Below are 14,228 nucleotides of genomic sequence, written 5' to 3'. Positions count from 1 at the left end.
CACACTGCCTGCGTGACACGCACGTCTCAAACGCGTCAAAAACGCGTGCATGCTAGAAATAACCAACGCCTATTTTTCACACGACATGCAAGCGTGTTGGAAGCGTTTCCAGGCAAAAGGAAAATATGTTTATATGTCATTTTGACACAAATACATATTAATAAATGACATTTTGATGTTTTAAAGTCTCTAGGTTTTGATATAAATGCAGATATAAATGTAATAAAAAAATTTAATAAATCAATTTTCAAATATTGCACCAATACAAAAAAAAATATTCTGTAACCTATTTTGCCATAAATACTGCCGACGTTGTCTTTGCTGTAATCAGATCAGTATATATATTTAACATGAAGTATACTACTGCTTGAGCGCAGTAAATCAATAGGAAACATACATGTGTCCAGACAAGGCTAGCAGCAGCAGCAGCGTCAGACACGTTTCTGGTGTGTAAAGACATCGAAAAATCCACGCAGCCGCCACGCAACAGAAACGCCACGCTCACGCCACGCTCACGCCACGCAGCCAGTGTGTAGCCGGCCTAATTTATGCAACACTTGTGCAAAAATGCATCGGTAACGTATTCTCTTACTGTAAATGAAGGATTTTCTGTCTGAGCAAAACATTCATCGCAACTATATGACCTCCCGGTAACGCTAACTCAGTAATACAGTAACCATAAAGAAAAGATCTTTACGACAGCAGCCGTGGTAAAAACACTACCGCTTTTGTCCAAAAGGGCCGCTACAATCAACACAAACTGAAAGTTACTTATAGCCACTTCAAAGAAAGGAATGTGACAACAATTTGGAATAAAACTAATACTATTTTAAAGAGCTGCCACCTCCATTTAAGATGGATCCGCTCACAGTTGGTTTGTAGTTTATAGCAAAAGCATGTAACCTTAACCCTTGTGTGGTCTTCCTGTCGACCATGCAACTTAGTGTTTTTCTGGGTCGAAATTTTTTTTGCACTTTTTTGACATTTTTTTAATTATGTTTTTGTCAATTTTTTTAACACGTTTTTTGTGGCTTTTTTCAATATTTTCTTTCACTATTTTCCAATTTTTTTGGGTCACTTTTTTAAAACAAGTTTTGTCACCTGTGGCGATGTTTTTGATGGTGTTTTATTGTCACTTTTTTCAGCGTTTGAAAAAAAAATTTTTTGTCGATTTTCTTCCTGCGTTTTTGTAGCTTTTTCCTACATTGATCACTTTTTTCAACGTTCTTTTGTCATAGTTCTGATATAGAACAATTTCATAAACGGGTCAAATTTGACAACAGAAGGATTAATAGAGTATTTAGAGTTTCTTGTGACCAAAGCCTGGCCTTTTTTGCAAGGACTCTTTGTTCAGATCAATCCAGTACATACAACTAAATAAAGGTGTTGACTTTGCAACTCTAAGCTGCTAACCAATTAACTAGGCCCACGGCTGAAACAGATCAATTCATGATCTAGTTTTGTTCTTGCAACACCAGGTGGTTTGATGTTTATTTGTCATTTACTGCGCTGTATAACATGCAGCTGTTGTCTATGAAGAGTAGAAGTAACTCTTACCTGGTTTGGACCCTTCAGCCACCGAGCCGTTGTACACCTGGTTCTGAAACTCCGGTCTGTTGTCGTTCATGTCGATCACATAAATGTATAGATCGATTGGGTTCTCCACTTGGTTACCATTCATGTCCACTGCATGGGCTCGCAGCTGTGAATACACATAAATGCACACAATGAAAAAAGGGATCATTTGCAGTCAACGATGAATATGAGCTTGAAAAAATATTCCAAATGTAGTTCGACTGACAACAGGACCCTGGCTTGATTGATGTGAAACTGTGCAGACTGTCTGGACTGGGGAAAAAAAACTGTGTCTTTGACTTTATTTGACTTTATTAAGTGGCAACTACATTTAACTGGCAAATGTCCTGTTTCTTGTCTGCCAACTGCATATAAGTAGCCGGTTGGTATTTTGGCATGGACCCCAACAACACAGATAGGGGCTAAGTAAGGAAATGTTCCAGACACACAAACAGCACCTATTTTGTTGTTAGCACAGCCAGAGGTCTAAAAGAAATATCAGAGAAGTGTTTCTGCTCAAGCTGTGGCTTCTTTTTGTGTGCGGTGAATGTTTGTTTTGACAAAGGCAGCCATTTGGATTGATGTCTATGACTGATGAGTGTTTCCATGAAAATTCACACATAATTCAATGTGAAAATAGAGAGAGCAAAAAGGAAGAGAATGAAGAAAAAAGGCGGAGCAGGGAAAAGTGAGATGGGAAGGAGAGGAGGAGAGTGATGAGCCTTGTGCAAGTAAATGAGAGATGGAAACACAAAGAGGCAGTGTTGGGTTGTGGGGGCTTGAACAGGGAGGACTGACAAAAGCAATCATCATCTATAGTGGGATGTCTTAATCTCCACCGCTGCTGTTATACACCCTCCACTCCCCACCAATCCCCACTAATGATATCTAACATTACGCAAAGCTTTGTAATAGCCCTGGAACTAAACCAGCACTGTTCACTGTGACTTACATTACTCTCATTCAATTGCCTAGAAATCCAGATCCTCCTGCAAATTTTTTTTATTCAATCACAGCTTGGCTTGGTAAGAGGTGAAGGGCTCTCATTCTGGCTAAAACTGACACACTGGCAACAAAATATTGCATCTGCCACAACACAGTTGAGGAGGATCTGCTATCTGCCTATTTACAGGAAGGTGGGATGTATTGTGGGGAGACATGAAAGATGAAACGGCGCCACGTGCCTTCACTGAAACACAATTAATCATGTCGGCTTTTGTGCCTGCCTGACAAGGATGTTTCAAAACAATAACACGCGTCCGCCTGAGCCTTCACACACGCATCCAAACACCAATTCAGACACATGTTTACGCATTTAAACATGAAAAGTGCACAGATACATGCTGGGGAGACAGCCAATCAAAAGAGCCCTCTTTAGCCACTTTAGCCCTCTTTAATGATCCTCAAGATGCTAGTTTTCAATTGGCTGAAGCACAGCAAACACACATGGAGAGGAGACCCAACAAACAAACAAGCCCAATCTGTTTTCTCAGCTGTGAACACTGCACACTGAGTGATGTACGTCTGTGATATGTGTGACTGCTTCAGTGCATGTGTGTGTGTGTGTGTGTGTGTGTGTGTGAATGTGCAATTATGATTGTGTGTTTTTGTTTGTGTTAAACTGTGTTTTTGTGTGTGTATGTTTTGTCCTTAGTGCCTTGGATTTGTGTTTGTACATCCCTGCATAATTTCTCATATTTCTACATTTGTTTATATCTCTGTATTCGCGTCTCTATGTGCGTCTTCCTGTGTGTCTTCCTGTGTGTGTGTGTGTGTGTGTGTGTGTGTGTGTGTGTGTGTGTGTGTGTGTGAGCGCATCAGAGTCTGTTTATGTGTGTCTGTGTTTGTGTGCTCGATGGAGGAATTGGAAATGTGATCTAAGGGCCTGGAGGAGAGTGTGCGTCTTGCAGACTGCAAATGTGTGTGAACCAACATCAGTATTCTGCAGGGTGAGCTTTAGTATGACTGGACCAACCACAGAGGAGAAATACAGTTTGTATTTGGCCCATTGGTCCCCTTTCCCAATATATAACAGTACTTGCATGGTACTTACAGAAATCCTTGACAATTCTGAACTATATGTGGTGCTTTTTTCTTTCTCAGTAAAAATATTGTAGCTATTGCTGCTTATGCCAACTACCTACCTATGTATAACAATGGACATTTCCCAAATCCAAAATCTCTATTTCTTATGATACACTCATCGAGGGGTTTTAGGGTGTTAAATGTACAAACAGACAGTCCACTATAACTATTATTATTTTTTAAAGAAGCTAGCAGCGTGGCTCTAGGGATGGCAATGTTATCTGTCAGTCGATAAGCCCACCTCCACTTGGTTGGTCCACACTGGAATGTCTCAACAATGATTGGACCGATTTCCATCAAATTGAAGATATTCAAGGTTATGGTAAATTGTAATGACTTTCATGACTGAATGACTTTTCTCTGATTTTTCCTCTAGCGCAGATAGAAGGTCAACGTTTTCACTTATTCAGTGAAATACCTCAGCATCTACTAGATGGATTGGCATTTTGTAGGATACATCATGCTCAGACAATACATCCTGATGACTTTCATTTTTCCCTGACTTTTTATCTACAGCCATCATCAGGATTTGCCCAGTACTTTGATTTATGACCAAATATCTGCAAAACTAATGACATTCCCATCAGTCTCAGCTGTACTTTGTTTTTAATGCTAATTAGCAAATGTTAGCATGCTAACATGCAGAACTAAGATGGTGAACATGGTTAACATAATACCTGCTGAACATCAGCATGTCAGCATTCTGACGTGTGCATGTAGATCAAAGCACCACTGGGCTGTAGACTTTTTTTTTTATACTTTATTTTAAATTTTTTATAACAGTTACTGGGCTGTAGACTGTTCAGGTTCATCTCACTTCCTTTATTTAATAGCTCCTCTGTCCTGGGCTGAACCGGAAGTAATTCCCTCCCTTTTGAAGTCTCAAAGCTCTTATTCCTGCCCCGAGGATGCGAGGATCGAGGATCGAGGAGGGATCTCCGAGGAGCTATGAGTGAGGATACACGAGAGCAGCCTTCCTGGAAGCCGTGCAGCTGAAAGCCGTTGCTAACTCTGCCCATACAGCTGACGTATTGATGTGACGCTTCAGAGAAAAGGACGTTTCATCCTTCTAAAACTCGTTTCCTCTCTCCTCCGTCCCTCCCATGCTTCCTCGGTGGGACGGACTAAGACGCGAGGAACGGGAGGAAGTGGAGGAGCCGGGGATGCAATTTAAGGGAAGTGAGATCCACCTATTTCATAATTAATAAAAAAGAATCAATATTATTTATTTACTATATTTTCAAATTTAGCTACTTGTTAATGTAATGGTGTCCATTCATTCAATTTTATTTTTAGAGGACGAGGGTCTGACCTAAATAATGTGAATCGCTTCCAACGACTGCCCATATGAATTGCCTTCGAGAGCCACCACTGTATCCAAGATCCAGCAGCCAATTATCCCAAATCACAAATTTGCCTCAAGAGGCATTACAACCTTTCCGGCATACGACACCCTCTGTCCTCAGACCCTCGCTGCAGATAAGGAAAAACTCCCCCCAAAAATCCCCCCTAATCCCCCCCAAAAAACTCCCCCCAAAAATCCTTTTAAAAATGGAGAAACTTCAGGAACAGCAATTAAGGAGAGATCCCTCTCCCAGGACAGACATGCAATATATGCTGTGTGCACAAATACGTTGAATATGTGACACAATATTCATATAAAAGACTAAATAAATAGCATTACAGTATAAACAATAAGGATAATTAATAATAATAATAATAATAATATATATATCTATATATACACACATATATGAAGAATGTGGAGGACATTGCGCAATTTTGAGGTGCCATAAACTGAAAAGGACATAAACAACGTGACCCCCTCTCGAAATTAACACAAATGTCCCAACAGCACTATGAGCTGATCTTCATCGGTGCATATGTGTAAAACACACATACAAACACTGTACACTAAAGTACATGCATTCATGCAAACAAACCAAAAAGCGCAGACTATCTCATATTTGTCCAATTCTCCTCCTCTCCTCTGACACACAGCAGATCTGTCTGACAAAACTGAAGTTCGGGCTAACACCCACTCTCCTCACCTCGCAGATCACTTCCCCCTGGTGCTAGTCTGTCAAAAACAGCAGCCTCGTCTCTCTTTTCACTTGAACCCAAAACTAACAAGCAAAGTTTGGCCTGGGAGAGCGCTGCAGTGCTGGGAACTTCCTGTCAAGTTGAAAGAAAGTAAGCAATGGACTAAATTTCCCCTGAGTCAAACTCTGGCTATATTCTCCTCCACTAAATCATATATCACATCACAAGCAACATGGGTCCACGGGAGCCTAAATAGGAGCCGCATTCAACTTGAAGTGCCCTCAACCTAACATGCTGTTCTCACTACAGGCAGTGTCAAATAAGAACTGTTTACTGAGCGGCTGTCCTTTGCCAGGGACGAATAACCTGGCTGCTTTATTGATCCCAATTTGCTGGTTGAGTGTAAGAGCAGACCGTATGGAGAGACAACAAATATACAGTACATGCAGCAACGTCCAGGGCCTGAACGTCGCAAGTAAGGTAATAAGAGGCTCATCTAAAAGTAAATGGAACACACACACAGAAGAGACAAACCAATCAAGAAGCCAATCATCTAGAGCTTTGTGTTTGTTTGTAGTCATCGCACATCCTGTGTGTGTGTGTGTGTGTGCACTGGTGTTTATAATGCGTGCATACTGCTCTGAGTATGCGCTCACCGAAGAGATCCACTCTCCTTTCTTCTATTCTTCCTCTGAGACAGCAGCGTGCTTTCGAATTAGCTCTATCAGCAGCGCAGCCATCTATCATGCTGACAGGCACGCGGCTGTTTGCGACTGACACCAGCGCTAACCTCGAGTGGAGGTGTTAGTCTTTGCTGATATAAACTGAAACCTGTAATGTGTCTATATGAACCAATGGCCTAGCGTTAACACAAGTCTCATGTGGTCTGCATATTTAATTCACACATTCGTGAAGCTGTTTAACCTGAGGTTCCACAGGGGCCAGTCATGAACTCGAATCTCCAGCCTGTGACTGTGTGTGTGTGTGTGTGTGTGTGTGTGTGGCGTGGAATCCTATGGGCCATATCCAAGCAAACTGTACAGCTATCAGCCCGGCGATATTATGGATCCCACGTAACTTCTAGGCAAGTCCCGCCCTATGAAGCAGCTCGATTGGTTGGGGTTAGGCATCGAGTGGTTAAGGTTAGTGATAGCTGACTGGTCAGCGGATAGGACCTGAACAAATCGGGTTACGTTACTGTGCGTAGTGTGTAATAGTAGTGTGTGAATGCTATTGAAGGGCGGGTCTTGCCTAGAAGTTGCGTGGATTGCAAAATAACGCATCAGCCTGCACCTTTGAACAGCACAACGCCGAACAACGTGTGGGGGTGGTGAAGTGAAACCGGGCAGCAGTACAAGACAGAAAAGTGGAAAGCATATAGTGGTGTGCGATATGACGATATTAGATCGTGAGCGATTACAACGTCTCCACGATCTGCCTTTATAGAGAGATTGTTAGTATTGTACTACAGTGCACATTCTGTCAGTTGCAGTTCTATGGCTCCAGTGTTTCCCCTGCATACAGCGGCGCCACTGCTAAATCTCCCCAAACGCAATAAACCTGCTATTTAAGCAGTGAGAGTCAGGGGCGAGCAAGAATTACAGATCGCACACCCTCAGACTATGCCACACTATACTCCACATGGAGCGAGCAGAGGAGAGACAGGTGAAGATAACAATGCCACTGGTCTACCGGTTAATTGCTCTGTGATAAGATCGTGGATTGTGATCCTGCCTGAAAAAAATCGTGATATATTTTTTGCCATATCGCCAACCAAAAGAAGCATATACAGAAAGTAAGAAGAACGGGGGAAAAGAGAGACCCAGCCCTGCTTATGGTATAGACACAAACCATGTAACAATCAGAATTCCATACATGTACGCACACACTTGAAGCTGCACCTGCTCATTAGCTCTGATGGGAAGAACCAAGACAACCGTTTTCCTTCACTCCACCTTGGTTCTGTCTCTTTCCCTCCGTTCTATCCATCTTGTGCTCCTCTGTGCAGTTAAACGTCAATATAAAAGCCAGCTAAAGTAGCTGTGTTTTGTCAAGTTCTTTATCCTTTCATTGCTGGCTCCGGCATTAATCAGAACCTGGAGATGTTGGTGTGAAGGTACCGTACAGTTCTCTGAATACGCTCCGACCTGTGGTTTTGTTTCGGCAGGCAACGTTAGTGTTAGAATGAAAGGTAGATGGGGAAGAGAACAGTCGAGGCACATATCCACAGGGATAATTAGGAGATAATGAGACAGACGTAAATGGAGCTAGAGGGGAAAACAGAAACAGACAAGACAGACGCATTTCTTCTTACGTGGAAGGAGGCTCTCTCCTCTCTGTCCAGGGGTTGCGTGACAAACATGTTGCCGCTGATGGGGTCTATGTTGTAGATCCCGCTCGGGGGCTGATCAGCGCCTGCTCCCGTGATGCTGTAGCGGATGCCAACAGCCTTGTCCTGGTCTGAGCGGATCTGAGAACAGAACCAGAGAAACAAGTTTAACAGAGGGGAACATTTTTGGTTTTAGTCCTAGCTTTTCCTGCACTTGCAACAGAAAGCACAAAATGATCAAAGCATAGAGACATACAGTGCAGTAAATTGTCCCCCAAAAAAAACCCTGCATTGTGAAATACAACCAAAAGTTTGAGAGAAGAGTGAGAGAACATGGGATGTTTGATAGAAACATTGATGATAACATTTCCAATGCCATCTTTCTTTTGTGCCAATGCTTTGAACCTACAGCCTGAAGGTAAAAACTGAACAACTTGCAGTGAGGGAAATAGAGCCACTGGCAGATGATTTTGTCTGACCTGTTGAGTTTTTGTTGAGTTTACTTACCTTCATGGCAGCTTTTTAGCAAACCTTGAACAAGTGTACAAGGACTGAAAAGGACCTTACTGGCAGCTATGATGGGTTTTCTGACAGATACCTGCCTGAATGATGTGAAAATGACTCATGTCTGACTGGCGCTTAAGGCGAGACACTACAGGCAAAAACATTGATTTTTCATGCACTGGTCAATTTTGAGATTTTGGGCTATTTTTCTTCCAGAACATGTCTTTCAAGCTAGTGCAAAGAAAACATAATACACATTTAGGTGTTTATTTCACTAAACTCTGTCTTATTTGTGTCTGAAGATTTTTCCTAAATTCACCCAAAGTTAGCTTTAGATAATGCCTCATTTGCATATTTAAACATAACATTTCAGAAAACTAGTAATACAAAAAGTTGTAATTGTCTTAATGTAAGTTGGGAAGTTGCATGGTGATATCTATTAGTTAATCTTTTTAACCCTATCCACCTGTAGTGTCTTGCACTACAGGTGGATACTCTTCAGCAGCACCTACATACACCAAACTTTCCAGTTTTATTTCTATTTACATTGTGAAGGTTCTTACAGAGGGGTTTGTTCACATATCATAGCCTGATATATATAAAACAATGGATATGAAAAATAGATTTTCTTTATGGCTGTTTTCAGTATTTATACATGTAATGGAGCTGAGCGCAAGTTCTTCCAGGACGACTTCCTAAACATAATCACTCCTCACTCCCCTGAATGGATCAGCTGTTGTTCTCAGGATTTTTAAATGATGGTGGAGTCTAATCTCCAAAGACTGTACTGTACATTTCACGCATATATACAATAAATCATCACATATCTGAACTGAAGTCTCCTGATTGAAATACAGTATTTTCTGATTTATGTACTGATAAAAAGATTTTTATCGGAAAAAAGACTTTCCTGGCTTTCCTGACGGCGCACAGCTGAGCTAACGTTACTTTGCTAGCAGACTGTGATGGGTGGTCTGTACACCCAACCTTATAAGAGGAAAAGTCAAACACGAAGCAGCCTCGGACTTCAGTTTATTGGTTCTCGAACCACAAGTATGCCTGACTTGAAAACCTTCTCCTCGGTGGCCGGTTAGCTCAGTTGGTAGAGCAGGCGCACATAGGCAGAGGTTTATTCCTCGGCGCAGACAGTCCAGGGTTAGAATCTGATCTCAGACGGTTTTCCTGCATGTCTTCCCCCCTCTCTCTCAGCTTTCCTATCCAATAAAGGCAGAAATGCCAAAAAAAAAAAAGACCTCCTCAACTTCTAACAAGCACTTTGTAAACGAAGACAACAAAGTGCTCATTACAAACACTAGCATCATGGCTAACTGGAGAAGTCTCTCATTTCTAATTAAGAGGTAAAGCATGACAGTGGAAATCTCTCCTTGGGTTTTTGACTTTATAAAATGTACTGCTGCATCCAGGGGCAATATAAGTACATACAAAGCGGCCCGTTGCATCGCTTCTTAGTTTGGGGTTCCTTATTATCCATTTAGTCAGTGCTTGTCGGTGCTGTCACTAGTTAACTTGGACTTCCAAACCAACCAACCTCATGACGTCACAGGCTACGCTAGGACAAGATGGCGCTACTCTTGTTTGAAAAATGAAATATAGATTACTTATTATTTTAATCCAGTTTCACTGACAGTGTTAAACCTATACTATTTTGGGAATCCATCTTGTAAATTATTCTAAACTATCTAGTGTTTCATTTCCACTTTAATGTCTCAATGTGCCTGTTCCACACACCGTTAACACCTCAGCTGTTATTTCTCACACAGTTCAAAATGTGACATTTAAAGAGCTGCCACAGCAATAACAAATATCCATACTTTGCTCAGCACCTTGCAGACTTTAAATAAGACAAAAGGAGATGGAATTGAAGCATTTCTTTCCGTGACATTGATTTTCAATGGGCTCCAAGGATTCTACTGTGTCACCACCTATGGTCACCACACAGTGCATCGTGACATTACTTAAATTGGTTGGTCTGAAAGTGTTACCATTACTCAACAAAGGCTGCCCCCTCTGAACATTCAGAATACTTATTATTATTTCATTTATTTAATCATTCAGATTTAAAAAACGTGCTATTTCCCAGAAAACTATTCCTTTAACTTTTAAATCATATTACATAGTGTTGTGTTATCGTGCATACTTATGGCCATAGTTTAGCGCAAATGAGTACGGAGGGGCTCGGTCATCTGAGGACAAACATTAATTACAGAAATGTTGTTGATGCAAATGTGACCCTCAAGTTAAAAAGATCACTTAATTCTAGTCCAAATCATTTCATCTGCAGGAGCTGGAGACTCCCCAATAACACACAAAATAACAGCAGGCTATATGTTTGATTAATGTAATGCATATCATCAGTAATTACTATATATTCAGGAAACAATGCTTAAAGACATGATCTACATCATTGTAAAATATAAAAATAGTATGAAATGAAGAGCTCATATAAGACTTCATAAGACATTATTTCTTTTTTGCTTGTGACCCCTTAATAGTCAATCAATGTCTACTTGCAACTGCTCTTCACAGGTTGCATGACTTTTAGTTGTGAGCACTTCAGTTCAGGAGTGATGGAGAGTGATTATGAATGATACAGAATTATCAAAGAAATGCATTTGAATAAAGTCTGAAAAATTAAGAGGATTTTGTAAGGCTTGTAAGGTTTTTTTTCAGATTTCGCGACCACAGCGATTCATCTCGTGACCCTTTGTGGTTGGGAATCACTTTCTTAAACAAACTACAGTACAATACAACCCAGTATACATAGCTGTAATCTGATTACTGTGTTCATGTTCAGTAATGAGATTCACAGGATTAATTTAATCAGATTACTAGTGGCCAATGACTCTTTAAAGGGGTGATAGAATGCAAAACCGATTTTACCCTGTCATAGTTGAATAACGACAGTTCGGTGGGTAAATAGGACATACATAGAAGCTCAAAATCCCATTGACACCCCTTTACTATGAAAATCTCATATTTTGAAACTGCCGCTGAAAACGGGCGAATCTCAACAAAGCTGGAAGTTGACGTCAACCTCCCAAAAACCGGAACCTTTGTCAGCCCATGGGTGTATTAAGAGAACGGTCACGCCCCAACATTTACATAGGCTACACAACTGACCTGAGATCAGGTAGTCTTCTGAATCTAGGTCGCGCAGATCTCTGCTATTCCATTACAAAATTCACTTCTGAAACTTTTTTATGCGAGAAATCAACTATGTAAAGCTCAAATATGGGCCGTTTTACGGCCTGTGCTGCCTGGGTTGCTACATCGCCGCCCTGCCTGTCCTCCGTCACAGACTCCGGCCTGCTGTGAGCTCGATTGACCTCGGCCGGCGGCCCGGTGCTCAATACCCGCGCAAACTTACCCTTTTCTGGGTGACTGGACTACGAAACGCAGCTGCCCTGACAGAGCTCCAGGGCCTGCAGCTCGCTGTAATGTGTGTGTATTGGGGATTCGATCAACCAATCAGCGCACGTCTCTAATGTGTGTGTATGGCGATTCGCTCAACCAATCAGCGCGCGTCTCTAATGTGTGCGTATGGCAATTCGCTCAACCAATCAGCGCGCAGCTCATCTAAATATTCATGAGCATACCATATTTGGAAGAAAAGCTCTTGTTACAAATAGGGCCAAAACACAGGGATGCATAACGGCCAATAAAATATCAACCAGGCCATTTTCAGCCCAACCAATGTTACATACCCCATTAGAAGACCATAATGAACAGTGTAAAATACCCTATATAATCATTCTATCACCCCTTTAAACCCAGTACTACGGATAGATTGTATAGATTTATGGATGAAGGACAAGCGTGCTTTATCTTCATATCATATTTTTTCTTCAAACTCGACTTCAGATTCTTAACACTGCATTGACTCTTTTTCTTTATTGGGACTGAACCATCACTATGGTTACAAGTCAGAGGGAATAATCACAGAGTCAAATAGAAAAAAAAGGAAGGCTGGGCTCTTTTTTCTCTCTATCTTTCTCTTCCCCTCCTATGCAATTTGCCTGGTCTGTGGGGCTGCAGATCATGCATGAAAATGAAATTACTTCATCCGTTCAGCAGTGACGGCGGCTTCTGCATAAAACATCTCTCTGTTTGAACATGATACCCTCTCTCTTAATTTCCAACGTGGTCCTCCCACACTCACAGTGTAGCACTCCGCAGCGAGCCTTCACAGCTGCAATTTTCATTTCCTGAGCTCACTTTCACACAGGATCCACGTGTGGATGCCGCAGATTCAGGTGTAATGTACTGTGTTGCATTACTCCATCAATCAGTGCGCTCAGGCTATTCTTGGTGTACATGTAATCACTGTAGCGTGAAAATGCTACTGTAAGATGCCCATCATCTGCCAATCAAAGCAGGATGAAATGATGGCATATATAATAACATAATTTGATCATTCACTCTCATCATCAGTGTCATTAGACAAGTAACGCGGTGCAGAACAGACGGATTATGCATTTCAGTAATGAGAACATGCCTGCGGAATTTTCTGTTATCTGTGTAAGTGACAAACATCTTAAGGCCTCACTGTTCAAAGCAACGAGAAATTAACTGAGGCACACCACAACGAGCCCCATCTGCTCAAGTTGCGGGAACATACAAAAAACATTTAAATTTAAGAATTCAAAATCCATCATCATGCATCTATTTCTGCATGTAAGTATTTCTTGGCTGCATTAGAGGCAGCTTGTAGCCATATATGTGTGTGAAGTGAAGTGTTTGACAGGTAAGAGGTTCTCTGTGAGCACACCAACGTGAGGATCAAAAGGACCCACTCAGTTCAATAATTAACAAGGCTGTCATGTGGGAAACATGTGAAAATTTCACCCGCCACGGGTCTGTGCTTCTTCATCTGGACGTGTGCGTGTTTGCGTGTCTGATTGTGTGTGTGAACTTGTCTTTTCATTGGTACTTCAAAGCAGACCGTGTGTAGTTGGCACACTGGTGGAATAGCCCCAAGAGAAGACAAAGGAGCTCTTACACGTTGTGCGGCCTCTGCTTTCACGCCTGCTTAAAATTCCATATCAAGGCCACCTGAGACCAGATGTCACATTTGCTGATGTCTCTTAATGAAGAGTCTTTATATCAATAAATTGAATAAATGAAGAAGCACGGCTTCCCGAAGTCCTGGGAATCCCATGAGTGACAACTGCTCAATTGAGCCATTTGAATGGAATGCTAATGACAAAAGCTAGGATTCCTGCCCTCCTCTTTCTCTCTCTCTCACTATCGCTATCTTTCATTCTCCCTCTAACTTCAGTACCTTCTGGCAGATAGAATGGCTACTAATCACGCTAAAGATAGCAGCAAGAGGCAAATGCAAAGAAACTTAACTGGCTGTCTGTCTCTGTCAGATCATACCAGCATCAGATAAGTGACCTATTTGTAGCTCTCTGAGTGATTGCCTTGATTACTGACAACTACTGGGATCCTGTGGGACAAGCTATCAGTGTGAGAAGAAAGATGGAGAGAGATGGAGGCAGAGAGGGATGGAAAGCAATGGGGAGTTGGGAAAATTAGATGAAGAATTAGTGTTCTGTTAAACTCCTCGGGGTGACGCAAGACACATAAACAGATAGAGGGAAAGGAAGGGAAAGGAATACATTTCCATTTATTTAGCATAGCGACTGGCTGCCTAATTAGCACAGTGTGA

The 14,228-nt window shown here is 41.6% G+C and overlaps 1 protein-coding gene across 2 annotated transcripts in view; it reads right to left on the bottom strand.

Annotated features, from left to right (window-relative positions):
- Positions 1 to 14,228, bottom strand: part of cdh4 (cadherin 4, type 1, R-cadherin (retinal)) — a 230,280-nt gene that overhangs the window by 46,839 nt on the left and 169,213 nt on the right. For both annotated transcript variants that reach the window (XM_039798604.1, XM_039798605.1), the window contains exons 6-7: positions 8,018 to 8,173; positions 1,558 to 1,702 (exon numbers count right to left, since the gene is read on the bottom strand). In XM_039798604.1, the coding sequence (XP_039654538.1) occupies positions 1,558 to 1,702; positions 8,018 to 8,173 (301 nt within the window). The remainder of the gene's footprint in view (positions 1 to 1,557; positions 1,703 to 8,017; positions 8,174 to 14,228) is intronic.

This window comes from Perca fluviatilis, chromosome 4 (assembly GCF_010015445.1).
Source record: "Perca fluviatilis chromosome 4, GENO_Pfluv_1.0, whole genome shotgun sequence".
NCBI classification, from domain to species: Eukaryota; Metazoa; Chordata; class Actinopteri; order Perciformes; family Percidae; genus Perca; species Perca fluviatilis.
This window is presented reverse-complemented; position numbering and strand designations above follow the sequence as displayed.